This window comes from Hemitrygon akajei, chromosome 25 (genome assembly GCF_048418815.1).
Source record: "Hemitrygon akajei chromosome 25, sHemAka1.3, whole genome shotgun sequence".
Classification (NCBI taxonomy): Eukaryota; Metazoa; Chordata; class Chondrichthyes; order Myliobatiformes; family Dasyatidae; genus Hemitrygon; species Hemitrygon akajei.
Window position 1 is genome coordinate 6,823,266 of NC_133148.1, and position 25,467 is coordinate 6,848,732.

General features: G+C 45.1%; 1 protein-coding gene across 4 annotated transcripts in view; it reads left to right on the forward strand.

Annotated features, from left to right (window-relative positions):
• The window catches only part of actmap (actin maturation protease), a 39,344-nt gene that overhangs the window by 7,529 nt on the left and 6,348 nt on the right, over window positions 1-25,467 (forward strand). For 3 of the 4 annotated variants that reach the window (XM_073028992.1, XM_073028995.1, XM_073028993.1), the window contains 3 exons: window positions 7,959-8,027; window positions 13,029-13,153; window positions 20,766-20,895. In XM_073028992.1, coding sequence (XP_072885093.1) covers window positions 7,959-8,027; window positions 13,029-13,153; window positions 20,766-20,895 — 324 coding nt within the window. The remainder of the gene's footprint in view (window positions 1-7,958; window positions 8,028-13,028; window positions 13,154-20,765; window positions 20,896-25,467) is intronic. The other variant, XM_073028994.1, reaches the window with a different exon arrangement.

A 25,467-nucleotide genomic window follows, 5' to 3' on the forward strand; every position in this document is an offset into this window, starting at 1 on the left:
TAAAGTGTTGTGCTACGCTGCCGTACTACCCTTGATTAGTAAGGATGTCAGAGATTATAGGGAGAAGGCAGGAGATTGTGGTTGAGAGGAAGAATAAATCAGCCATGATGGAGCAGACTCAATGGGTCTAATCGTCTGGTCAAGCTGGTGCTCCATGGAAGTCTTGGCTCAGTGTTTTTTAGGCTCTGGATGGATGGTTTTGGGAACAGAGCAGGGAGTTAGAGGTCAGGTTACATTAGGGACATGGATGTAGTGGAATTAGAGGTCTGGCTGGAGTCTAGGCCTCTACTCCACATTGAAGACTATCATCATACGTGGTTGGATATCAGGCTGGCAGACCAGCTAGGATGAGAGCTAGTGACCTCCCTGGGTCAGAGAGTCATCAGTGGGTTCCTGGATTGGAGTTCTGTGAGGGCCAAAGGCACAAGGCCCAGTGACTCCCAAAGTACGTGAGTCAGCAAGACCAGACTTCAGGGTCCTGTTAGCTGCAAATCCACAAATGTCATCATCAGAGTCCTGGAGAAGAAACTGAAGGTCAATCAGAAGTCTGGAAGTCAGACCCACTGGCTAAAACCATGGGTTTGTGAGTCTAATTGAGAAGTCGAAGGCCTGACATCTGCAATTCTATGAGTCGCAGGAGGCTGCTGTCCTGGGATTAGAGATCAGCTCACGTGTGGCGCGCGCGTGTGTGTCTGTGTGTGTGTGTGGGGGGGCGGGGGGACGTAAGGAGCTTGTTTTGCTGTTGTTCATGTTGCTTGTGTTCTGCTGAGCATTGTGGGTAAGTACTGGATTGTGTGGCACCTCCTGTAGGCACATCCATAGAAGGGCATGTGTTGGTTGTTAACACAAACAATGCATTTCACTGTGTGTTTCGATGTTTGTGTGATAAGTAAATTAATCTCTAGTTCTGCTCCTATGTCTTATGGGCTTCTAATCATTTAACAATAAGTATACTAGTGCAGAATAATGTTGAACTCTTATATTATAACAGGCTAACACGGCACCCTGTATGCTAACAGCACACCACGTTAACATGTTACATGTCTACTCTTCTTATTTTCTCATCCTGTGCAATATCGATCCCACTGTGAAGATTAGACAGTATGTACACTCGGTGATCACCTGTACCTAATAAAGTGGCCACTGACTGTATGTGATCTGCTGCTGTAGCCCGTCCATGTCAAGATTCAACGTGTTGTGCTTCAGAGATGCTCTTCTGCACACCTCTGTTGTAACACCTGGCTGAGTTACTGTGCCCTCTTGTCAGTTTGAAGTCTGGCCATTCTCCTCTGACCTCTCTCATTACAAGGGCCTTTCACCCACAGAGCTGCTGCTCCCTGGATAGCTTTTGATTCACAACTGTCTCTAGAATTTAACCTGTAAACTCTAGAGACAGTTGTGAAAATCCTAAGAGATCAGTAGTGTCTGATATTCAAACCACCCTGTCTGGCACCAACAATCATTCAACAATCAAGGTCAAAGTCACTTACATTACATTTCTTCCCCATTCTGATGTTTGGTCTGAACAACGACTGAACCTCTTGACCCTGATTGCACGTCTTTATGCATTAAGTTGTTGCCACATGATTGGCTGATTAGATATTTACATTAATGAGCAGGTGTACCTAATAAAGTTGCCACTGAGTATTTAAAAAGTGCAGAGTATTACTTTAAAAATAGTAAAGAAGGAAGAATTGGATTGCAAGATAAATCCAGTTAGAAATGTAAAGAACAAATGGTAAAAGTTTCCATTAATACAGAAAAATGTTAGCAATATGAATATTGGTCCTAGAGTGTGGGGAAGTAGTTATTACAAAATAAGGACTTGGTGCATGTGGGAAACAGGCACAGTATTTTACATTGGTCTTTACAACAGAAAAGACTGAGAAATGAAGCAATTTTGGAGTTGGAATAGAGGGAGGAATTCTCTCAGGAAAGTTAGTCACTGGTTAAGTGGTAGCAGTTGGAGCTGGGACCTGATGGGACCCAAGGAAGAGGCCATTGAGATAGATAGATAGATAGATAGATACTTTATTCATCCCCATGGGGAAATTCAACTTTTTTCCAATGTCCCATACACTTGTTGTAGCAAAACTAATTACATACAATACTTAACTCAGTAAAAAATATGATATGCACCTAAATCACTATCTCAAAAAGCATTAATAATAGCTTTTAAAAAGTTCTTAAGTCCTGGCGGTAGAATTGTAAAGCCTAATGGCATTGGGGAGTATTGACCTCTTCATCCTGTCTGAGGAGCATTGCATCGATAGTAACCTGTCGCTGAAACTGCTTCTCTGTCTCTGGATGGTGCTATGTAGAGGATGTTCAGAGTTATCCATAATTGACCGTAGCCTACTCAGCGCCCTTCGCTCAGCTACCGATGTTAAACTCTCGAGTACTTTGCCCACGACAGAGCCCGCCTTCCTTACCAGCTTATTAAGACGTGAGGCGTCCCTCTTCTTAATGCTTCCTCCCCAACACGCCACCACAAAGAAGAGGGCGCTCTCCACAACTGACTTATAGAACATCTTCAGCATCTCACTACAGACATTGAATGACGCCAACCTTCTTAGGAAGTACAGTCAACTCTGTGCCTTCCTGCACAAGGCATCTGTGTTGGCAGTCCAGTCTAGCTTCTCGTCTAACTGTACTCCCAGATACTTGTAGGTCTTAACCTGCTCCACACATTCTCCATTAATGATCACTGGTTCCATATGAGGCCTAGATCTCCTAAAGTCCACCACCATCTCCTTGGTCTTGGTGATATTGAGACGCAGGTAGTTTGAGTTGCACCATATCACAAAGTCCTGTATCAGTTTCCTATACTCCTCCTCCTGTCCATTCCTGACACACCCCACTATGGCCGTGTCATCAGCGAACTTCTGCACATGGCAGGACTCCGAGTTATATTGGAAGTCTGATGTGTACAGGGTGAACAGGACCGGTGAGAGTACGGTTCCCTGCGGCGCCCCTGTGCTGCTGACCACCGTGTCAGACCTACAGTCTCCCAACCGCACATACTGAGGTCTATCTGTCAAGTAGTCCACTATCCAATCCACCATGTGAGAGTCTACTCCCATCTCCGTTAGTTTGTGCCTTAAGATCTTGGGCTGGATGGTGTTAAAGGCACTAGAGAAGTCAAGGAATGTAATCCTCACAGCACAACTGACCCCCTCTAGGTGAGAGAGTGATTTGTGCAGCAAATACGTGATAGCATCCTCCACTCCCACCTTCTCCTTATACGCAAACTGAAGAGGATCCTGGGCGTGCCTGGTTTGTGGCCTCAGATTCTGTATTATCAGCCGCTCCATGGTCTTCATAACGTGCGACGTCAAGGCAACAGGTCTGAAGTCATTCAACTCCTTTGATGGTTAATGCATTGGTTTTACAGGCAGGCGGCACGGCAGCAGCAGCCTTTCAGATCTGGTGTTACTTTAGTTTAATTTTCTAATTTAATATTGAGACACAATTAGGGTTTAGGGCAATGGATAACAGAGCGACTATCTACCATCGCCAGATACTGCTACAATACAGAGATCGCCCAAAAACAAACCTTCATGAAGATCTGCTGGTTAAACTACGTGACCTCGGCTTGCTAAGGGGATCAGGCCTCGGACTCGCCGGATGCTGGTGGCCGAGGGTGGGGACATCGTAAGTGGTGTGCGAGGAAGCGGAAGCGAGACAAGTGGGAAGGGGTCCGTGCCAGGCAAAAAGCAAACCCTAGCCGGCCGGCTCTCCCGTCCATTCGGCTCTCCAATGTCCACTCCCTGGACAATAAATTGGACTACATCCGACTCCAACGAAATACTCGGCAGGAGTACAGAGTGTGTGTGTTTTCACAGAGACTGTGGCTCACTGATGGAATTTCGGACGCCGCCGTTCAGCTGGACGGGCTTGCCTTGTTTCGAGCGGGCAGGGATGCAGCTCTCTCCGGTAAGACCCGCGGTGGTGGCTTGTGTGTTTACATCAATACGGAATGGTGTAAGAACTCTGTGCTGGTTTCCAGATACTGCTCATCGCTAGTGGAGTTTGTGGCTGTTAGATGCAGACCATTTTATTTACCATGGGAATTCACCTCTGTCCTCATAGTCGGTGACTACATTCCCCCCAGCGCTAATGCTAAGGAGGCGCTCTGTGAACTGTACGGGGCTGTTAGCGAACTGCAGAACGCACACCCTGATGGACTGTTTATTGTCGCCGAAGATTTTAACCATGCGAACCTTAAGTCAGTGCTCCCCAAATTCCATCAGTATGTGGACTTTGCAACGAGGGGGGAGAACGCATTGGACCTGGTTTACACAAACATCCCCGATGCGTACCAGGCAGAGCTCCCACCCCCACCTCGGTTACTCAGACCACATCTCTGTAATACTAATCCCAGCATACAGACCGCTCGTCAGGCGCTCCAGACCAGTTCAGAAGCAGGTGAAAAACTGGCTAGCAGGAGCCATCTCTGCTCTTCAAGACTGCTTTGAGCTCACTGACTGGCACATGTTCAGGGAGGCTCTACCAACTTAGAGGAGTACACAGCGTCAGTGACCAGATACATCAGCAAGTGCATCAACGACATCACTGTGTCCAAGACCATCAGTACATGGATGTCCGCAGAGGTGCGTGTGTTGCTGAGGACCCGTGACTCCGCCTTCAGAGTAGGCGACAAGGCAGCCCTAACAACAGCAAGGGCCAAACTGTCCCGAGCCATCAGAGAGGCAAAGCGTGCACACGCCCAGCGAATCCACAGCCACTTCCAGGACAGCGGTGACACGCGGCACATGTGGAAGGGCATCCAGGACATTACCAATTACAGGACAACATCACCTGACTGTGTGGGTGATGCCTCTCCCAGGTGCGCTGAGTAACTTCTATGCCTGTTTTGAGGTGAAAAATGAAGTGGCGGCGAGGAAGTGCACCATCTCTCCAAATGGCCAGGTGCTGTGTCTCACCGTGGCCGACGTGAGAAGAACCCTGTCCAGGGTCAACCCACGGAAGGCTGCTGGACCAGACAACATCCCTGGTAGATGTCTCACTGACATCTTCAACATCTCCCTGAGCAGCGCCACCGTTCCAAGGCCGCCACCATCGTCCCCGTGCTGAAGAAGTCTTCAGTGTCCTGCCTAACTGACTACCGACCCGTTGCACTCACATCCATCATCATGAAGTGTTTCGAGAGGCTCGTCATGAGGCACATCAAGACCCTGCTGCCCCCCTGCAGTTTGCGTACTGTCCCAACCGCTCAACAGATGATACCATTGCCATCACCCTCCACCTGGCCCTAACCCACCTGGATGAAAAAGACACATACATTGGAATGCTGTTCATAGACTTCAGTTCAGCATTCAACACAATCATCCCTCAGAAACTGATTGGAAAGCTGAGCCTGAACACCTCCCTCTGCAACTGGATACTAGACTTCCTGACTGGGAGACCTCAGTCAGTCTGGATCGGGAGCAGCATCTCCAACACATCACACTGAGCACGGGTGCTCCCCAGGGCTGTGTGCTCAGTCCACTGCTGTTCACTCTGCTGACACACGACTGTGCTGCAACACACAGCTCGAACCACATCATCAAGTTCGCCAATGACACCACCGTGGTGGGTCTCATCAGCAAGAATGACGAGTCAGCATACAGAGAGGAGGTGCAGCGGCTAACAGAATGGTGCAGAGCCAACAACCTGTCTCTTAATATGAACAAAACAAAAGAGATGGTTGTTGACTTCAGGAGGGCACAGAGCGAACACTCCCTGCTGAACATCGACAGCTCCTCGGTAAGAGGTCGTAAAGAGCACCAAATTTCTTGGTGTTCACCTGGCAGAGAATCTCACCTGGTCCCTCAACACCAGCTCCATAGCAAAGAAAGCCCAGCAGCGTCTCTACTTTCTGTGAAGGCTGAGGGAAGTCCATCTGCCACCCCCCATCCTCACCACATTCTACAGGGGTTGTATTGAGAGCAGCCTGAGCAGCTGCATCACTGCCTGGTTTGGAAATCGCACCATCTCGGATCGCAAGACCCTGCAGCGGATAGTGAGATCAGCTGAGAAGATCATCGGGGTCTCTCTTCCTGCCAGTACAGACATTTACACTACACGCTGCATCCGCAAAGCAAACAGCATTATGAAGGACCACACACACCCCTCATACAAACTCTTCTCCCTCCTGCCATCTGGGAAAAGGCACCGAAGCATTCGGGTTCTCACAACCAGACTATGTAACAGTTTCTTCCCCCAAGCTATCAGACTCCTCAATACCCAGAGTCTGGACTGACACCTTACTGTCCTATTGTCCTGTTTATTATTTATTGTAATGACTGCACTGTTTTGTGCACTTTATGCAGTCCTGGGTAGGTCTGTAGTCTAGTGTAGTTTTTTTCTGTGTTGTTTTTACAAACGTTTGTACGTAGTTCAGTGTAGTTTTTGTACTGTTTCATGTAGCACCATGGTCCTGAAAAAGTCTTGTTTTTACTGTGTACTGTACCAGCAGTTATGGTTGAAATGACAATAAAAAGTGACTTGACTGGACTTGACTTGATTTTCCAAATTTCCCTAGATATGATGAAATGGAAAAAGTATCAGTTCCTCAAAAAGGAAGGGAAACAGAAAGGAGGGAATTACAACCCATGAAAATGAAAGAACCTGCTGATGCTGGAAATAAAAAGGGGAAGTACTAGAAACATTCAGTGGGTCAGGCAGGGCTGCTGCCAGATCTGCATTAAATGACAGAACAGGTTCCGGGGTCAGGTGGCCAATTCCTATTTATACTTCAAACGTTCATATTGCAGAATAGCATTATATCTTACATATTAATGCAAGTGTGGTGCTGTAGATGACATGGAAAGAAGGTGTACTCTCTTCTACTACAGCCTGTTCACCATTGGAATTTAGCACAGCACACGGTTAAGGGATTTCTTTGATGGATTAACCCTCGGGTCCTGTGGGCTAGTTAATATTGTCGACCCTGTGGGCTAGTTAATATTGTAACACTGTCGGCTAGTTAATATTGTAACCCTGTGGGCTAGTTAATATTGTAACACTGTCGGCTAGTTAATATAGACTCCATGTGCCTAGAGATCACCCAAGACGTAGGTGCCACGGTAGACTAGCAGTTAGCAGAATGCTATTATAGCTTGAGGCATCGTAGTTCACTGTTCAATTTCACGTCACAAGACCCTAAGATATAGGAGCAGAATAAGGCCATTATTTGCTGGGATTCAGAAGAATGAGGGGTGACCTAACTGAAACCTGTTAAATGGTTTGACAGAGTGGATTTGGAGAGGATGTTTCCTGTGGTGGGAAGATCTAAGAACAGAGGACATAATCTCAGAATAGATGGGCTTCCTTTTAGAACGGAGATGAGGAGGGATTTCTTTAGCCAGAGAGTGGTGAATCTGTGGAATTCTTTGCCACAGGCAGCTGAGTCTTTATGTATATTTAAGACAGAGGTTGATAGATTCTTGATTGTCAGGGCATGAAGGGATACGGGGAGAAAACAGGAGATTGGGGCTGAGAGGAAAATTGGATTAGCCATGATGAAATGGTGGAGCTGACTCCAATAGGTCAATAATCGCCTCCAATGTCTTTCCAACTACTGAGGTCAGACTAACTGGCCTATAGTTTCCTTTCCTCTACCGTTCTCCCTTCTTGAAGAGTGGTGTGACATTTGCTCCCACAGTCCAAAGCTGTATGGGGAAGAAAGTTAATTGGCCATTATACATCATCCTGGGGGTTGAATCAGGGGCTGCTAATGGGGTAGACGGTTAATTGCTCATTATACGTTGCCCTGTGGTTCAATCAGGCGCTGCTGATGGGTAGGAGGCTAATTGCTCATTATACATCATCCTGGGGGTTGAATCAGTGCGGTGCAACTCGAGGGGCTGAAAGGACCTGCACCGTAGTATCTCTAATAATAATAATAAATTGAGCAATGTAGATTTTATAAGATTCTTTTTATCCCCCCACAGTTTTAGTAAAGAGCTGAACTGGTTACTAATTAATGCACCTGTACCCTCGATGATCCAGGATGGTCCACAGTAAGTATACGTCATCCTTTTTTTTAAACTTAAATATACACTATTAATTTGTCTAAATTTAGTTTAGCATACATTGTGGATTTAAGCCACATTCCGGTTTGAAGTTCAAAATAAATCATTCTCGTTCAAAGTTAAGTTATTACCAAAGTACATATTTGTCACTGCATACCTGAGCTTTGTTTTCTGAAACGAATTTACAGAAAAATAAAAAGATATTATAATGTTCATGAAAACTATAAATAATAAAGACTGACAAACACCAATATGCAAAAAATTGTGCAAATAATATTTAAAAATAAATAAATAGTACTGAATTGTAAAGTTGGGTGCCGTGGTAGCATAGCGGTTAGAGCAACTCTTATTGCAGATCGGGAAGTCGGAGTTCAGAGTACAATTCTGACGTCATCTATAAGCAGACTGTGAGCTTTCTCTGGGTGCTCCAGTTTCCTCCCATGGTCCAAAGAAGTATCGGTTAGTAGGTTAATTGGACATTGTGCATCATGCCATGATTAGACTAGGGGTTGCTGGGCAACATGGCTCGAAGGGCCTGTAGTGACCTGTGCTGTGTGTTTATGAGGTGTACTAGGGTAATGAGTCACATTAGAGGGGGGCATGGTAAAAGCAAAGGAAATAAATGATGTATCACACTTCTACTCTGTAGCAGCCATTATCTATTCTCTTTCCGATTTGTATTTTGTGCTGTGCGTTTATTACGTGTATTATGGTAATTGGTCACATTAGAGAGGATGTGGTAGAACTAAAGGGAATAACTTACGTATCACGCTGTGACAACTGGTAAGTTACAGGATGGCGTGTGCACTAACGACACCGTGTCTAACGTGGATGGAACAGTTTCTGTTGTTCGCAAGATGTCCCATGCGCCTAGTATCACATTGACATGGATCAGAATGGAGGCTGATTTAGCTCAGACAGCAGATACACCTTAGAGGAACAGTCGAAGAAGCTAGGAAGAAAAGGCGGAGCAGCTTCGAAGAGATCTGGAGCAGTTACGAAGAGATCAGGAACAACAGCTTCGAAGAGATCAGAAGTAGTGCGTAATTCAATCGTGTGTAATACAGTAGTGTATAATTCAATAGTGTGTGCTTCTGAGAACACTGATTTACAGTACAATGACACTCGTGTTTCAGATGATAAAGGTCTAAGTGCCGTGCTGGAAATCATAAGGACATGAAAGGAAATGACAAGCACACAGTGAAGCAACAGCAACACATTGCATCTCTGCCTAAAAGAGAGATTCCAATCTTCAATGGTGATCCACGGTAGTATCATTCATTTATGAGTAGCATTGAAGGCAAGGCTGAAGGTTGTGGTGATTGTCATCTATTTTCTTGAACAGTCCCATGTAGAGCTTGTCAGAGGTTTCCGGCGGGCCAGCCACGAGCAAGGATATCTAAAGGCCCATTTTGATGATGAGCTCAAAACTGTTGTGTCCTGCATGGAAAAGCCTCCTTTTTGGCCACATGTCAAATCAGAGGATGTGAAACCTCTTCAACACTGCAGGCTTTTTCTGAGAAGTTATTGCAATGCCATGGGAGAAGTGCAGGGCCATGCATAAGTTGAACATGCCTGCTAATCTGAAGATTGTCGTAAATAAATTGCCTGATGAGCTTTGGGAAGAATGGTGATGGGAGGTATATGAACTGCAAGAAAGGCACACCCGTGAGGTTACTTTCACAGACATTGTTGATTTGATTGAATGGTGAGTGAAGATTGCTGCACGCCGAGTGTTCGGGGAAGTATACAATGCGACATCGCAAGCAGTAAGCAAAGGTGTGAACGAAACTGGGTCAAAAGTTCATTGTCAAGCTAAAGGAAGCAGCTTTGCTACTACAGTGGCTACCATGGAAAGTGAAACTGATGAAAAGGGAAGTTTGGAACAAGGCATGAACAAAGCAAACACAGCAGCACCTTGGTATCTAATGGCCTTACGGGGGCTGGTGATTACGATTGTAATTGCAGTTCAGGTGAAGTCAAGAGAGTAACAAGCCAATGGTTATTTGTGCTTTCCTAGATCAAGGAAGTACAGCAGTGTTCTGCACAGAGAACCTCATGAACAAGCTCAACCTGATGGGAAAAGGAACACGCATCCTCTCTTGTGCCATGGTCAAGAGAAGGTCGTGAGTAGATACTTCATTTCCGGATTGAGAGTGTCTGACTTGGATAGTGTGAACTATTGTGACCTGCCTAACATCCATACACAGGAAAGTATGCCTGTCTACATAGGAAAGTATGCCTTGTCAAAGAGATCTTCGGGAATTGTCTCACCTGAAGCAAATTTATTTGCCAGAAATTGAACTGATAGGAATGAACATGGCACTTGATTGGCAGTGTTAATGATGCGTCCTATGCAATCAGAACAATGCTGGGTTGGACTGTTAATGACCATTGGAAGGAGGTCATGATCGTGGAAGAGACTACACTCAGCCAGGACTGACAGTTAATGCGACTTCAGTTTTGTGCTTGGATGAGATTTGGCAGCAGCAATTCATGACAGAATGCATACAGGAGGAACAACCTGATTTGCCAGGAGTAGAACACAATCCAGGACAGCCTGCTTACCAAAAGAGGACATGTTGAGATTTCATGTCTCCAGTGTCCTAGCAGCGTGGAGTTGTAACTACTCTGGTATAATAATTAGGGAGCTGGAACATAGGTGCTTTGCATTCTGTGCTGTGCATTTATCATGTGTATTATGGTAGCTAGTCACATTAGACGGGGTGTGGTGGAAGCAGAGGGAATAAGTTACATATTCTTGCTCATTTCACGGCAGCTTGTTGCTTTGGAGCGATGGAGGTCGTATCTTTTGCTGACTGCTGAGACAAAGCTCAGTAATGCTGAATTGTATGCTTGCTAACTGCCAGTGAAGGATTGAATAAAGAGTTTGACTTTTGCAGCATCATTGGGGCTATGGGCGCGTCACACAGGTGTAACAACTCTCTGGTGTCGCAGACTGGCGGCAATTGTTTTGTTTTAATTTTCGATCAATCTTTTGCCGCTACAGGACCTATTCTGTGCTGTATCTCAATAAATAAATACATAAAGTCCTTGAAAGTGAGTCTGTAAGTTGTGGAAGCTGTCCACGCTGGATCAGCAGCTAGTAGTTATAGAATACTAACGGTTTCTGAAGCTGGTGGTGTGGGGCCTAAGGCTCCTGTACCTCCTGCCCTGTGGTAGTAGCAAGATGGATGGTTGATGCTGCTTTCATGGGGCAGTGCTTCTTGTAGTGAGCTCAGAGGTGGGGAGGGGTTTTCCTGTGACTGTCTGGGATGCATCCATCACTTTTTGTAGGATTCTTCTTTCCTATTTCCATACCCAGGCCATACTCACCACTCTATAGAAGTTTGTTAAAGTTTTAGATGACATGCCAAATCTCCACAACCCTCTAAGGAAGTAGAGGTGATATCTCGCCGCCTTTGTGGTGCATTTAGGTGCTGTTCCCAGGACAGATTCTCTGGTATAATTAACGGTAATGAATTTAAAGTTACCATTCCACTGACATGTACACATTTTTTTTAGCTGTGGGCTGCAATACCAGTGAGTACCACAGTGTCAAGGGACTTCACCATACTTTGTCTGTTGGTGGGCTGGTGGAAACTGTTGTATAAGTGCTGAGTTTCCCCAATTGTTCCTATATTCATATCCCAACCAAAATAACAAAACCACCATGACCGGCCTTCTGTCTCATTGCTTTTCTTTGTCTAGCATGCCCCTTGTGTTCACCAAAATACCATCCAGGCCATGCTCTCTTCTCGCTATTGCCATCAGGAAGGAAGTACAGGAGCCTCAACACACACACACCACCAGGTTCAGGAACAGTTATTACCCCTCAACCACCAGGAAGGAGGTACAGGAGCCTCAACACACACCACCACCAGGTTCAGGAACAGTTATTACCCCTCAACCACCAGGAAGGAGGTACAGGAGCTGCAGGACCCACACACCCAGGTTCAGGAACAGTTATTACCCCTCAACCATCAGGAAGGAGGTACAGGAGCCTCAACACACACCACCACCAGGTTCAGGAACAGTTATTACCACTCAACCATCAGGAAGGAGGTACAGGAGCTGCAGGACACACACCACCAGGTTCAGGAACAGTTATTACCCCTCAACCATCAGGCTCCTGAACCAGAGGGGACAAATTCACTCAAATTCACTCACTTCATCACTGAACTATTCCCACAAACTATGGACTCAGTTTCAAGGACTGTTCATCTCATGTTCTCGTTGTTTATTATTTATTTATCGCTATTATTTCTTTTTTTTCTTTTGTACTTGCACAGATTGCACACTTGTGTGCTGGTTGCTTGACTGTCCTTTGAGTGCAGTCACTCACTGATTCCATGACGGTTCTTGTATTTACAGACAGACATACGTTATTGATCCCGAGGGAAATTCATTTATTGTGAATGTCCGGAAGAAAATGCATCTCAGGGATGTACATTGTGTCATATTTGTACTTTGATTATAAATTGACTTTGTATGGTCCTTAAATGCAAAGGCATTTTGAATCATACATACAGGCCTATCAAGTCTGCACTAAGAGCCTGGCGTCCATTTACACTGATCCTGCATTGATCCTATTTCCTTCTCCCCCCACATTCTACCAGTTTACAGTGGCCAATTATGTGACAGCCTTGTTGGAATGTAGGAGGAAATCGGTGCACCCGGTGGAAACTCACAGTCACAGGGAAGATATGCAATTGTCATACAGGGAGCTCCAGGAGTCAATGTCAAACCTGGCTCTCTGCAGTTTTGGGATTGTACAAACTGTGCCACAATCAACTATTTCCAAATATTCAAAACTTTCACATGCCTTCCTCTAGTCCAATTGGGTAAAATTACAAAACAAAGAGCTCGGGGAATAGAGTAAAGGATACATTTGCTACCTGGATTCCCTGTCTAAGCTCCATCTCCCCTTGCCATGGTTGGCCCTGCATTTTTCAGCTCCTGATGCAGCAACGGTTTATTCTATTCCAGGTGCGGCCTGGTTGCTCTCTGGATGGCTGGACATTTGCTGAATGCACCTCAACCTGTGAGTCTGGAGGACATTGTGAACTGTGCTGTAGAGAAGAACTATACTGCTCAGGGAGAGATGTTCTCAGGTACGGTCCAAAGCAGTGTCAGATAACTGCAGCTTCTCTACCTCCATTACTGGTTCCCATCACTTCTGTGATTAGTTCCCACTGATTCTGCGATTAGTTCCCACTGATTCTGTGTTTAGTTCAGTGATTAATTCCCATTGGTTCTGTGATTAGTTCATTAATTCATTGACTTGGAGTCCTTTCGATGGACTCAGGTCGCTTTCGGTGTGTGCTGCATCTGCGAGGCTGGTTTCGACAGAGCTTCCATTGTGTGCTGAGTCTGCGAGGCTGAGTCGGGCGGCGCCTTGGAAGTCCATAGCAGGGGTATTCCCTTCTGCCGCCGGCGTGGGATGGTGAGTCTGTCGGGACCCTGGGGACTTGTGGAAGCTGTGGTGATTTCTTTTGAACTTACAGTCCTTTAACATCTTGGACTATTTTTACTGTGCCCATAGTCTGTGTTTTTTTAATTAATTATGCTATTGTTTGCACTGTTATAACTATATCTTGTAATTATGTGGTTTTGTGCAGGTCTTGTAGCTTTGGTTTTTGGTCTTGTTTTTGTCTGGTGGATTTGGAGCTCCTTTCCGGGGAACGCGCTAGACGGTAGCGCGATATTAATACGCAGCAGCCTCTCCGGACCCTGGATTGGGGATTGCCAAACATTACGTGGATTTTCTGGTGTAGTCTGTTTTGTCATATGCTTTTGTGATATCATTCTGGGGGGAACGTTGTCTCATTTTTTAACTGCATTGCATTTGTGGTTTCTAAATGACAATAAACTGAATCTGAATCTGATAGATTGGTTCCCATTGGTTCTGTGATTAGTTCATTGATTGGTTATCATCGGTTCAGTGATTGGGTCCCATTGGTTCAGTCATTGGTTCTGTGATTGGGTCCCATTGGTTCCTTGATTAGTTCCCATCAGTTCGGTGATTGGTTCCCATTGGTTCTCTGATTAGTTCCCATTGGTTCTGTGATAAGTTCATTGATTGGTTCCCATCAGTTCTGTAATTGGTTTCCATCCTTTCTACTTTACAGATTAGCCTGGCTTTGTGTAGTAGAGCACAAAAACAGGCCCTTTGGCCCATCAAGACTATACTGACCAAGAGGTATCCATTCTATGTATCAGCACAGGAACAAACTGCCTGGCCCACAGTGTCAGTGCTTACCATGATGCCAAATTAAACTAATCCCAGCAAGCTGCACCCCTCTGTTCCCTTCCTGTCTAAATGCCTCTTAAACATTGCTGTTTTGTGTGCTTCTAGTCTCCCCTGCCAGGCAGTTAACGCCTTCTATATAAGTCTCTTTTAAACATTCCCCCTCTCTGCCTGAAGCTATGTCCTCTAGTATTTGGCATTTACTATCCTGTGGCTTTTGCTGTTGTATAAACTTCAATCAAGTCTCGGCCCAGCCTCTGATACTTTCTGGAACACAATCCAAGTTTGTCTAACCACTCATTATAGCTACATTCTCTAGTCCAGGCAACATCCTGGATAGTCACCATTTTGGCTGAGACCCTTCACTGAGACTAAAACATCAACTGTTTATTCCCCTCCAGGTTGCTTGGATTGCTGAGTTCCTCCAGAATTTTGTGTGTGTTGCTCAAGATTTCCAGCATTTACAGAATCTGTTATGTTTGTAACCAGCTGCAAGAGTGACTGACAACTTTTATCCTGAGTGCATTAGGCCCTCGCTTGCCTTTGTTACAATTCTATCTGCCTGGGTTGTAAGTTTCAGGGAGCTATGAACTTCCACCACCGCCCATCGTCCTACTGATTTTAACCCGTCTAATCGTGGGACAATTTAGACAATTACGGTGAATCTCTAGACTGTGGAAGGAAACCCACACGTTCCACTGGCAGGATGTACAGTGTCCGTACAGATAACCTCGGGATTAGTCTCTGACACCCCCAGGCTGTAATAATGTCGTACTAACTGTTACGCTACCATACTCTCCTCCTGTGTACAACACTCCACAATGAAATGCTGTCATTTATCTGCACAGGTTAAGTCTAATGTGGACCACAATCTCTGGCAGCTCACCCTGCCCTTTCAGAATGTCCCATGCCTCTTCAGAGATGTTCTTGATCCTGACAAAGTGAAGGCAACACACCATTCTAGAGTCTGTCCTCTCAGAAATGCCTCTGAATATGGAGTTAGATAGCATTACCACTCACCAAGATTTGGACCTTCAAAATATTAGGTAATGATAGGTATCTAGAAAATTATAAGGCTAGCAGGAAGGAGTTTAAGAATGAAATTAGGAGAGCCAGAAAGGGCTATGAAAAGGCCTTGGTGAGCAGGATTAAGGAAAACCCCAAGGCATTCTACAAGGATGTGAAGAGCAAGAGGATAAGATGTGAGAGAATAAGACCTATCAAGTGTGACAATGGAAAAGTGTGCAGGGAACCAGAGGAGATAGCTGAGGTACTTAATGAATACTTTACTTCAGTATTCACAATGGAAAAGGACCTTGGCCATTGTAGGGATGACTTGCAGCGGACTGAAAAGCTTGAGCATGTAGATATTAAGAAAGAGGATGTGCTGGAGCTTTTGGAAAGCATCAAGTTGGATAAGTCACCAGGACTGGACGGGATGTACCCCAGGCTACTGTGGGAGGTGAGGGAAGAGATTGCTGAGCCTCTGGCGATGATCTTTGCATCATCAATGGGGACGGGAGAGGTTCCGGAGGATTGGAGGGTTGCAGATGTTGTTCCTTTATTCAAGAAAGGGAGTAGAGATAGCCCAGGAAATTATAGACCAGTGAGTCTTACTTCAGTGGTTGGTAAGTTGATGGAGAAGATCCTGAGAGGCAGGATTTATGAATATTTGGAGAGGTATAATATGATTAGGAATAGTCAGCGTGGCTTTGTCAAAGGCAGGTCCTGCCTTACGAGCCTGATTGAATGTTTTGAGGATGTGACTAAACACATTGATGAAGGTAGAGCAATAGATGTAGTGTATATAGATTTCAGCAAGGCATTTGACAAGGTACCCCATGCAAGGCTTATTGAGAAAGTAAGGAGGCATGGGATCCTAGGGGACCTTGCTTTGTGGATCCAGAACTGGCTTGCCCACAGAAGGCAAAGAATGATTGTTGACGGGTCATATTCTGCATGGAGGTCAGTGACCAGTGGTGTGCCTCAGGGATCTGTTCTAGGAGCCCTTCTGTTCGTGATTTTTATAAATGACCTGGATAAGGAAGTGGAGGGATGGGTTAGTAAATTTGCACAAAAGTTGGGTGTGTTGTGGATAGTGTGGAGGGGTGTCAGAGGTTACAGCGGGACATTGATAGGATGCAAAACTGGGCTGAGAGTTCAACCCAGATCATTGTGAGGTGGTTCATTTTGGTAGGACAAATATGATGGCAGAATATAACATTAATGGCAAAACTCTCGGCAGTGTGGAGGATCAGAGGGATCTTGGGGTCTGAGTCCATAGGACACTCAAAGCTGCTGTGTAGGTTGACTCTGTGGTAAGAAGGCATACGGTGCATTGGCCTTCATCAATCGTGAGATTGAGTTTAAGAGCTGAGAGGTAATGTTACGGCTATATAGGACAGTGGTCAGACCCCATTTGGAGTACTGTGCTCAGTTCTAGACATCTCTCTACAGGAAGGATGTGGAAACTATAGAAATGGTGCAGAGACGATTTACAAGGATGTTGCCTGTATTGGGGAGCATGCCTTCTGAAAACAGGTTGAGTGAACATCGGCCTTTTCTCTTTGGAGCAACGGAGAATGAGTGGTGACCTGATAGAGGTGTATAAGATGATGAGAGGCACTGATCGTGTGGATAGTCAGAGGCTTTTTCCCAGTGCTGAAATGACTAACAGAAGAGTGCACTGTTTTAAGGTGCTTGGAGATGTCAGGGGTAAGTTTTTTATTCAGAGAGTGGTGAGTGCGTGGAATGGGCTGCCGGCGACGGTGGTGGAGGCGGAAACAATAGGGTCTTTTAAATGACTCCTGGATAGGTACATGGAGCTTAGAAATATAGAGGGCTATGGGTAACCCTAGGTAATTACTAAGGTAAGAACATGGTCGGCACAGTTTTGTGGACCGAAGGGCCTGTATTGTGCTGTAGGTTTTCTATGTTTCTATGTTTCTCTGTGTCGAATGGCCTAATTCTGCTCTTCTGTCTTATGGATATTCCTGCTTTATGTACCTGCCCCTCCTAGTGGTCACCTATCCATCTGTTTGAACCTGTGGTGTGGCCACCTCTCCTCTGTGTGACCCCCTCTGCCCCTTGAATGTCTCAAGAGCTCAATAACTCGCCTTGTCTTACCTCAATCTTTTCAGAGCTTGATAGAAACATAGAAAACCTACAGAACAATACAGGCCCTTTGGCCCACAAAGTTGTGCTGAACATGTCCCAACCTTAGAAATTACTAGACTTCCCCATAGCCCTCTATTTTTCTAAGCTCCATGTACCTTTCCAAAAGTTTCTTAAAAGACCCTATTGTATCTGCCTCCACCACCGTTCCATTCCACGCACTCACCCTGAGTGCGTAAAAACTCAACCCTGACATCTCCTCTGTACCTACTCCTCAGCACCTTAAACCTGTGTCCTCTTGTGGCAACCATTTCAGCCCTGGGAAAAAGCCTCTAACTATCCACATGATCAATGCCTCTCATCATCTTATACACCTCTATCAAGTTACCTCTCATCCTCCGTCACTCCAAGCAGAAAAGGCCGAGTTCTCTCAACCTATTCTCATAAGACATGCTCCCCAATCCAGGCAACATCCTTGTAAATCTCTTCTACACCCCTTTCTATGGCTTCCACATCCTTTCTGTAGTGAGGCGACCAGAACTGAGCACAGTACTCCAAGTGGGGTCTAACCAGGGCCATATATAGCTGCAATATTACCTCTCAGCTCTTAAATTCAATTCCACGATTAATGAAGGCCAATACACTTTATGTCTTCTTAACCACAGCGTCAATCTGCACAGCTGCTTTGAGCGTCCTATGGACTTGGACCTCAAGATCCCTCTGATCCTCCACACTGCCAAGAGTCTTACCATTGATACTATATTCTGCCATCATACTTGACCTACCAAAATGAACCTCTTCACACTTATCTGGGTTGAACTCCATCTGCCTCTTCTCAGCCCAGCTTTGCATCCTATCAATGTCCCACTGTAACCTCTGACAGCCCTCCACACTATCCACAACACCTCCAACCTTTGTGTCATCAGCAAACTTACTAACTCATCCCTCCACTTCCTCATCCAGGTCATTTATAAAAATCACGAAGAGTAAGGATTCCAGAACAGATCCCTGAGGCACACCACTGGTGACTGACCTCCATGCAGAATATGACCCTCCTACAACTATTCTTTGCCTTCTGTGGGCAAGCAATGTCCCCTTGGATCCCATGCCTCCTTACTTTCTCAATAAGCCTTGCATGGGGTACCTTATCAAATGCCTTGCCAAAATCCATATACGCTACATCTACTGCTCTTCCTTCATCAATGTGTTTAGTCACATTCCTCAAAAAATTCAATCAGGCTCGTAAGGCACGACCTGCCCTTGACAAAGCCATGCTGATGATTCCTAATCATATTATATCTCTTTAAATGTTCATAAATCCTGCCTCTCAGGATCTTCTCCATCAACTTACCAACCATTGAAGTCAGACTCACTGAATAATAATTTCCTGGGCTATCTCTACTCCCTTTCTTGAATAAGGGAACAACATCTGCAACCCTCCAATCCTCTGGAACTTCTCCCGTCCCATTGATGATACAAAGATCATCGTCAGAGGCTCAGCAATCTCCTCCCTCGCCTCCCACAGTAGCCTGGGGTACAAGTCATCCGGTCCTAGATAACTCACCTCGTCTCACCTCACTGTTCTTTTCAGAGCTTGTTAACTCACCTTGTCTAGCACTTTTAGCTGCTCCTGATGTTCTTTCACACCAGATTCCAGGCTGACGCTCGGTGGACTGGAGGGAACAGTGCACTGTTAAAGTGACATTGTATTGATAAGGTGTTACACACAGACATCCCACCTCTCCCGGAAGTTCTGGGAGTCTCCTGCATATTGATAGTGGCTCCCTGATGCCTGCAAATTATATACTATATCCTGGAAATCGGTTTTTTGAGAGGGAGAGGGAGACGGAGAGGGTGAGGAAGAGGGAGAGGAAGAGGAAGAGTGAGAGCGAGTGGGAGCATCCTGATTGGTCTCTCTTTGTGCTAAGTAGACCTATCAGTTTTCTCTGTGGGTGGGCTTTACAGTCGACCCCTCTCTCTCTCTTTCATTGTCCATCAGTTCAGTTTAGTGTCCTGCAGCGTTCCAAAAAAAGAAAATATAAAATGTACTTCACCCCAGACTACACTAAAGCGTACCCTGCCTAATAGGGGTCAAAAATAATGACAGTGTTGCTCGCTGCACTGTTTGCAACAGTGACTTTTCTATTGCCCATGGTGGGTTAAATGACTGTAACAGACATGTTGAGGTGAATTTAACAGGTGTCATTCATTCATTAGCATAGCTAACGTTATTTAAACTAGCTGGCTAGCTGCTAAGGAGCCACTCTATTGATGTCCTACGTGATGAGGCCAAACTCCCTGTAGACTTGCTTAAAGTTGTAATAGAATTAAAAAAGTCACCATGATAATTTAATATAAGTACATATTTTAATGTCACATTTTCTGCATATACCCAACTTGGTTTACAGATTAGACAAAATCACTAAACAAAGTATTACATAACCCTTGGAGGTTGACCCGGGGGCGCCGATATGGGGTTGCAGGGGGTGGGGGTGCTACCTCCCTGAAATGAGTTTTTGCAGGGTGGGACGTCTGTAAGCAGAGACCCAGTAGCTTTATCAGGTGTACTCTAAAGGTCTGTCATCATTATATGAAAAAAATAAACCACTGAAGGAATTCAGCAGGTCAGGCAGTATTGATGGAGGGAATTGGACTGTCGACATTTCAAGTCGAGACCCTTCATCTGGAATGAAAGGAAAGGGGGACAGAGCCAGTCTAGAGAGGTGGAGGGGAGGGGAAGGGTGGTGGAGTGGACCGTAGAAGTTAAGTCTTAGCAGCCTATGTTTAGCAGATACAAAACCCAGGCCAGTATGATATGGAGAGCAGGCTGTTGCCCATGAAGCAGGCTCCCTCTCTCCGTGCAGCTGATGAATCCACAGGAACGTCAGAGACCAAAATAGTTCGGCACCAGTGGCATTGCAGGAGTTGCCAGTCAGCGCTGAATTCAACACAGCCTTAGGGACGCCAGCTCTGGATTTTTACTCAGTGATTTAGTTCCGGAGCTTTCCCCATGAGTGGGTATAACTGCAAAGCAGTCGAGGTTTGAGATCAGAGTTTTCCTTCTCCTAGATGAGCTGCCAACAACAGCTGACAAGCCTGATGTGCCTGAAGTAACAGGTTTTAAGGCCCCAGCAACCTGCCTTTCCCTCTTTCCCTGTCAGTAGAAACGTTTCTGCCAGGTTTACTAACAAAGCCACACCTGAAGGCCAGGATCTGGACTTGTCTCAAGGCTATTTGAGACACAACATTAGGTGGTGGGAGCTTATTCCCACTACCTCCCCACCCCCACCTATGACAACCTTAAGGAACCAAGATGATGAATGGAGCTAAATTAATGCCTATAATTGTTTTTCTGATTGCAGGTGATAATATGGTAAAGCTGGCAAAAGAAGTTTTTGCATGTCACGGGGAATTGCTCTCTGGTGGTTTATTGGGCAGTAACAAGACCCGAATACTGAGTCATCTGAAGTCTGGATATCCTGCATTAATACCGTATCCTTGCAAATTACTCACATCTGCAAAGCATGCCCAGACTGGGGCTGCTGCTCACTACTGCTTGGCCAGATGTAGATTTGAATTGCTGAATCTATGGAAAGGTACAATGAAACTCCAATAACCCACTGTCCAACGTGGAAATGCAGATGGTTCCGCATTAGTCACTTGGAGCAGCTCTGACTCCTTATCTAAGAAAAGGTGTGCTGTGAATAGGTCAATGGGTTTCAATAGGTACATTTAATGTCAGAGAAATGTATACAATATATATCCTGAAATTCTTTTGCTTCGCAAACATCCACAAAAACAGAAGAATGCCCCAAATAATGAATGACAGTTAATCATTAGAACCCCAAAGGAACCCCCCCCCCCCCCCCAGCTCATTGGAGAGGGTAACTGGAAGCAGTAGCCACGAATGAGATTCCTTCTCGGAACATGGGTGAATATGCATTGATCAGCAGCTGCTTTATACCAAGTCTAATCCAGGGAATCACTGAATGGTAATCAGGAACAGGGAGCAGGGAGCATTCATTCTCCCTGGCACATCAGGGAAAAATGCTGGGTGCTGTTTCTACCATCATCCTTGTGATGGATAAGCAATAGCAAACCCTCATGCAGAGTTTTACCCCCTAATGTGGGGTAACTGGACATGAAATGCAGAAGAAAATTTCTGCCATTTCATCATGAGCTGATCCAATCTCCCCTTTAGTCCCATTCCCCCGCCTTCTCACCATAACTTTTGATGTCCTGACTACTCAGATACCTATCAATCTCTGCCTTAAATACACCCAATGACTTGGCCTCCACAGCTGCCTGTGCCAACAAATTCCAGAAATTCACCACCCTCTGGCTAAAGAAATTTCTCTGTTTTGAAAGAGTGCCCCTCCATTCTGAGGCTGTGCCCTCTTGTTCTAGACTCCCCCACTATGGGAAACATCCTTTCCACATCTACTCTGTCCAGGCCTTTCAATATTCAAAAGGTTTCAATGAGATCCCTCCTCAGCCTTCTGAATTCCAGCGAGTTCAGACCCAGAGCATTCAAATGTTTGAAAACCCTTTGATTCCCAGAATCCTCCTTGTGAACCACCTCTGGACCTTCTCCAATACCAGCACATCTTTCCTTAGATAAGGAGCCCAAAACTGTTCACAACACTCAAGGTGAGGCCTCACCAGTGTCTTATAAAGCTTCAGCATCACATCCCTGCTCTTGTATTCTAGACCTCTTGAAATAAATGCTAACATTGCATTTGCCTTCCTCACCATTGACTCTAGCTGCAAGTTAACCTTGAGGGTGTTCTGCACAAGGACTCCCAAGTCCCTTTCCATCTGAGAATTTTGGATTTTCTCCCTGTTTAGAAAATAGTCTGCATGCTCCTACCAAAGTGCATGACCTTGCATTTTCCTATATTTCATTTGTCACTTCCTTGCCTATTCTTCTTATCTGTCTAAGTCCTTCTGCAGCCTACCTGTTTCCTCAACGCTACCAATCTTCATATCATCTGCAAACTTGGCAACAAAGCCATCTATTGCATCATCTAAATCATATATGTCAAACTCAAGGCCCGCGGGCCAAATCCGGCCCGCGGTGGAATTATCTTTGGCCCGCAAGATAATATCTAATTACTATTAAAGCTGGCCCCAGTAATCGAAGCGCCTATGGCGTATGATATAGCTAATGCTGAGTTTATTCAGGTACCAGGTTTTCAGGGTTTTTAGTGTTTATTCGGCAGTCTTGCTCGGCAGTCTTCTTCATAAGAAATGGAATTTGTAAAGTGAAACACTTTGTAGTTATAGCAGAGACTGAGACACATGAGAGCAGGCTGAAAAAACGGAGGCAACGAAAGCTGCGTTCGCACGCGTCCAACTGATCCGGCCTGCATGAAGCTGCATTTTGCTCAATCCGGCCCGTGACCTAAAATGAGTTTGACACCCCTGATTATATTCAGCTTAAAAAGAAGTGGTCCCAACACAGACCCCAATGGAACACCACTAGTCACTGGCAGCCAATCAGAAAAGGATCCTTTTATTCCCACTCGCTGCCTCCTTCCAATCAGCCAATGCTCTAAGCATGTTGGTAACTTTCCTATAACACTATCGGCTTTTAATTTGGTAGGCAACCTCATGTGTGGCACCTTGTCAATGCTTTCTGAAAATTCAAATATACAACATCCACTGCGTCCCCTTTATCTATCCTACTTGTAATCCCCTCAAAGAATTCCAGCAAATTCATCAGGCAAGAGTTTCCCTCAAGGAAACCACACTGACTTTGTCCTTTCTTGTCCTGTGTAACCGAGTAGTCCTTAACAATTCATCCTTAACAATTGACACCACTATCTCCCCAACCACTGGGGTCATGCTAACTGGTCTATAATTTCCTTTCTGCTGCCTTCCTTCTTTCTTAAAGAGTGGAGTAACATTTGCAATTTTCCAGCCCTTGGCACCATGCGAGAGTCAAATGATTTTTAAAAGATAATGCCTCCACAATCTCTACTGCTACCACTTTCAGAACCCTAGAGTGCAGTTCATCTGGTCCAGGTGACTTAGGTCTATCAGCTTTTTGATCACCTTCTCCCTTGTAATAGTAATGACCCTCTTTTCTCTTCCTTCACACATTACTACATCTGACACACTGCTAGTGTCCTCCACAGTAAAGACTGGTGCAAAATACTCATTTAGTTCATCTGCCATCTCCTTGTCCCCTGTTATTATTTCCCTTGCCTCATTTTCTAGCAGTCCTATATCCACATTTACCACTCTTTTACCTTTCATATACTTAAAAAAGCTTTTACTATCCACTTTGATGTTGTTTGGTAGCTTGCTTTCATATTTCATCTTTTTCCTTCTAATGATTCTTTCAGTTACTCTCTGTACATTTTTAAAAGCTTCCCAATCCTCTACCTTCCCACTAATTTTTCCTTTGTTGTATCCCCTTTATTTTATTTTTATAATAGCTTTGACTTCCCTTGTCAGCCACGGTTGTACTACTTTGCCATTTGAGTATTTCTTTGTTTTTGAAATACACATGTCCTGCACCTTCCTCATTTTCCCCAGAAACTCACACCATTTATGCTCTGCTGTCATTCCTGTCAGCATCTCCTTCCAATTTACTTTGGCCAACTCCTCTCTCAAACCACTGTAATTTCCTTTACTTCACTAAGATACTGCTACGTCAGACTTTATTTCCTCTCGATCAAATTTCATGTTGAACAGTCATACTGTGATCACTGGCTCCTGAGTGTTCTTTTACCTTAAGCCCCCTAATTGCCTCCGGTTCTTTACATAGCACCCAATCCAGTATAGCTGATCCCCAAGTAGGCTCAATGACAAACTGCTCTAAGAAGCCACCTTGTAGGCATTCAACAAACTCACTCTCTTGAGATCCATTACCAACCTGATTTTCCAACTTAACCTGCATGTTAAAGTCTCCCATGACGACCATAACATTGTCCTTTTGACTCACTTTTTCTATTTCCTTTTGTAATCTATTGTCCATATCACAGCTACTGTTGGAGGCCTGTATATAAAAGGACCCTGCCATGAGGGTCCTCTTACCCTCGCAGTTTCTTAACTCAATCCACAAGGATTCAACATCTTCTGATCCTATGTCACATCTTTCCATTGATTTGATGCCATTCTTTACCAGCAGAGCCGCACCACCCCCTCTGTCTACCTTCCTATCCCTCCAATACAACGTGTAACCTTGGACATTCAGCTCCCAACTACAACATTCCTTCAGCCACGATTCAGTGATGGCCACAACTTCATACCTGACAATCAGTAATATTGTAACGAGATCATCCACTGTATTTCTTATACTCCGTGCATTCAGATATAACACTGAGTACTGTATTTGCTACCCTTTTAGATTCTGCATCCCTAATGCACTGCTTCTCAGCCTGCTGGCTGCAATTTTGTTCTATCATCTGCCTGCCCATCCGGACAGTGACTGCACGCTATCTTTGCTCTTATGCCATCCGTCCTATCCATCCATCCTATCCATCCATGATAGAAGTTTATAAAATTATGAGGCAGAATCTTTTTCCAGCAGAGAGATATCAAATACTAGACGGCATGTATGTGAGGAGAGATTAGAAAATATAAAAGCAATGTGGCAGTTGGGATTGGCTTATTGTTGTCATGAAGACTGAGTTATAGTAAAAGGCTTGCCTGCTTTCTGTTTGTACAGATCAGATCTTTACACAGAGCATTGAGCTAGAACAAAGTGCATAAAACAATAACAATGCAGAACTGCCACAGATAAAATGCAGGATCATAGTGAGATAGATTGTGGGCTGAAGGGTCCGTTCCGTTCCTGTTCTGTACTGTTCTATGTTCACCGACCTGGGATCTCTTTGCCCTCCCCAATCCAGCTGTCACTGGGTGGTAATCGAGAGCTGTCTGCTTTCCCCTTTCTCCCATGCCTCAGGAGCAGGAAACCCGGTGAATTCCTCCCTCTCCATGTCCCCTCTGTAACTCTGAAGAGGACTCTTGTATGTGAACAGAACGGACCATCGGTAGCTCACCTGAGAGTTTACTGGGTCAATTTGAGTTTATTGACGTGTGCACAAGTGC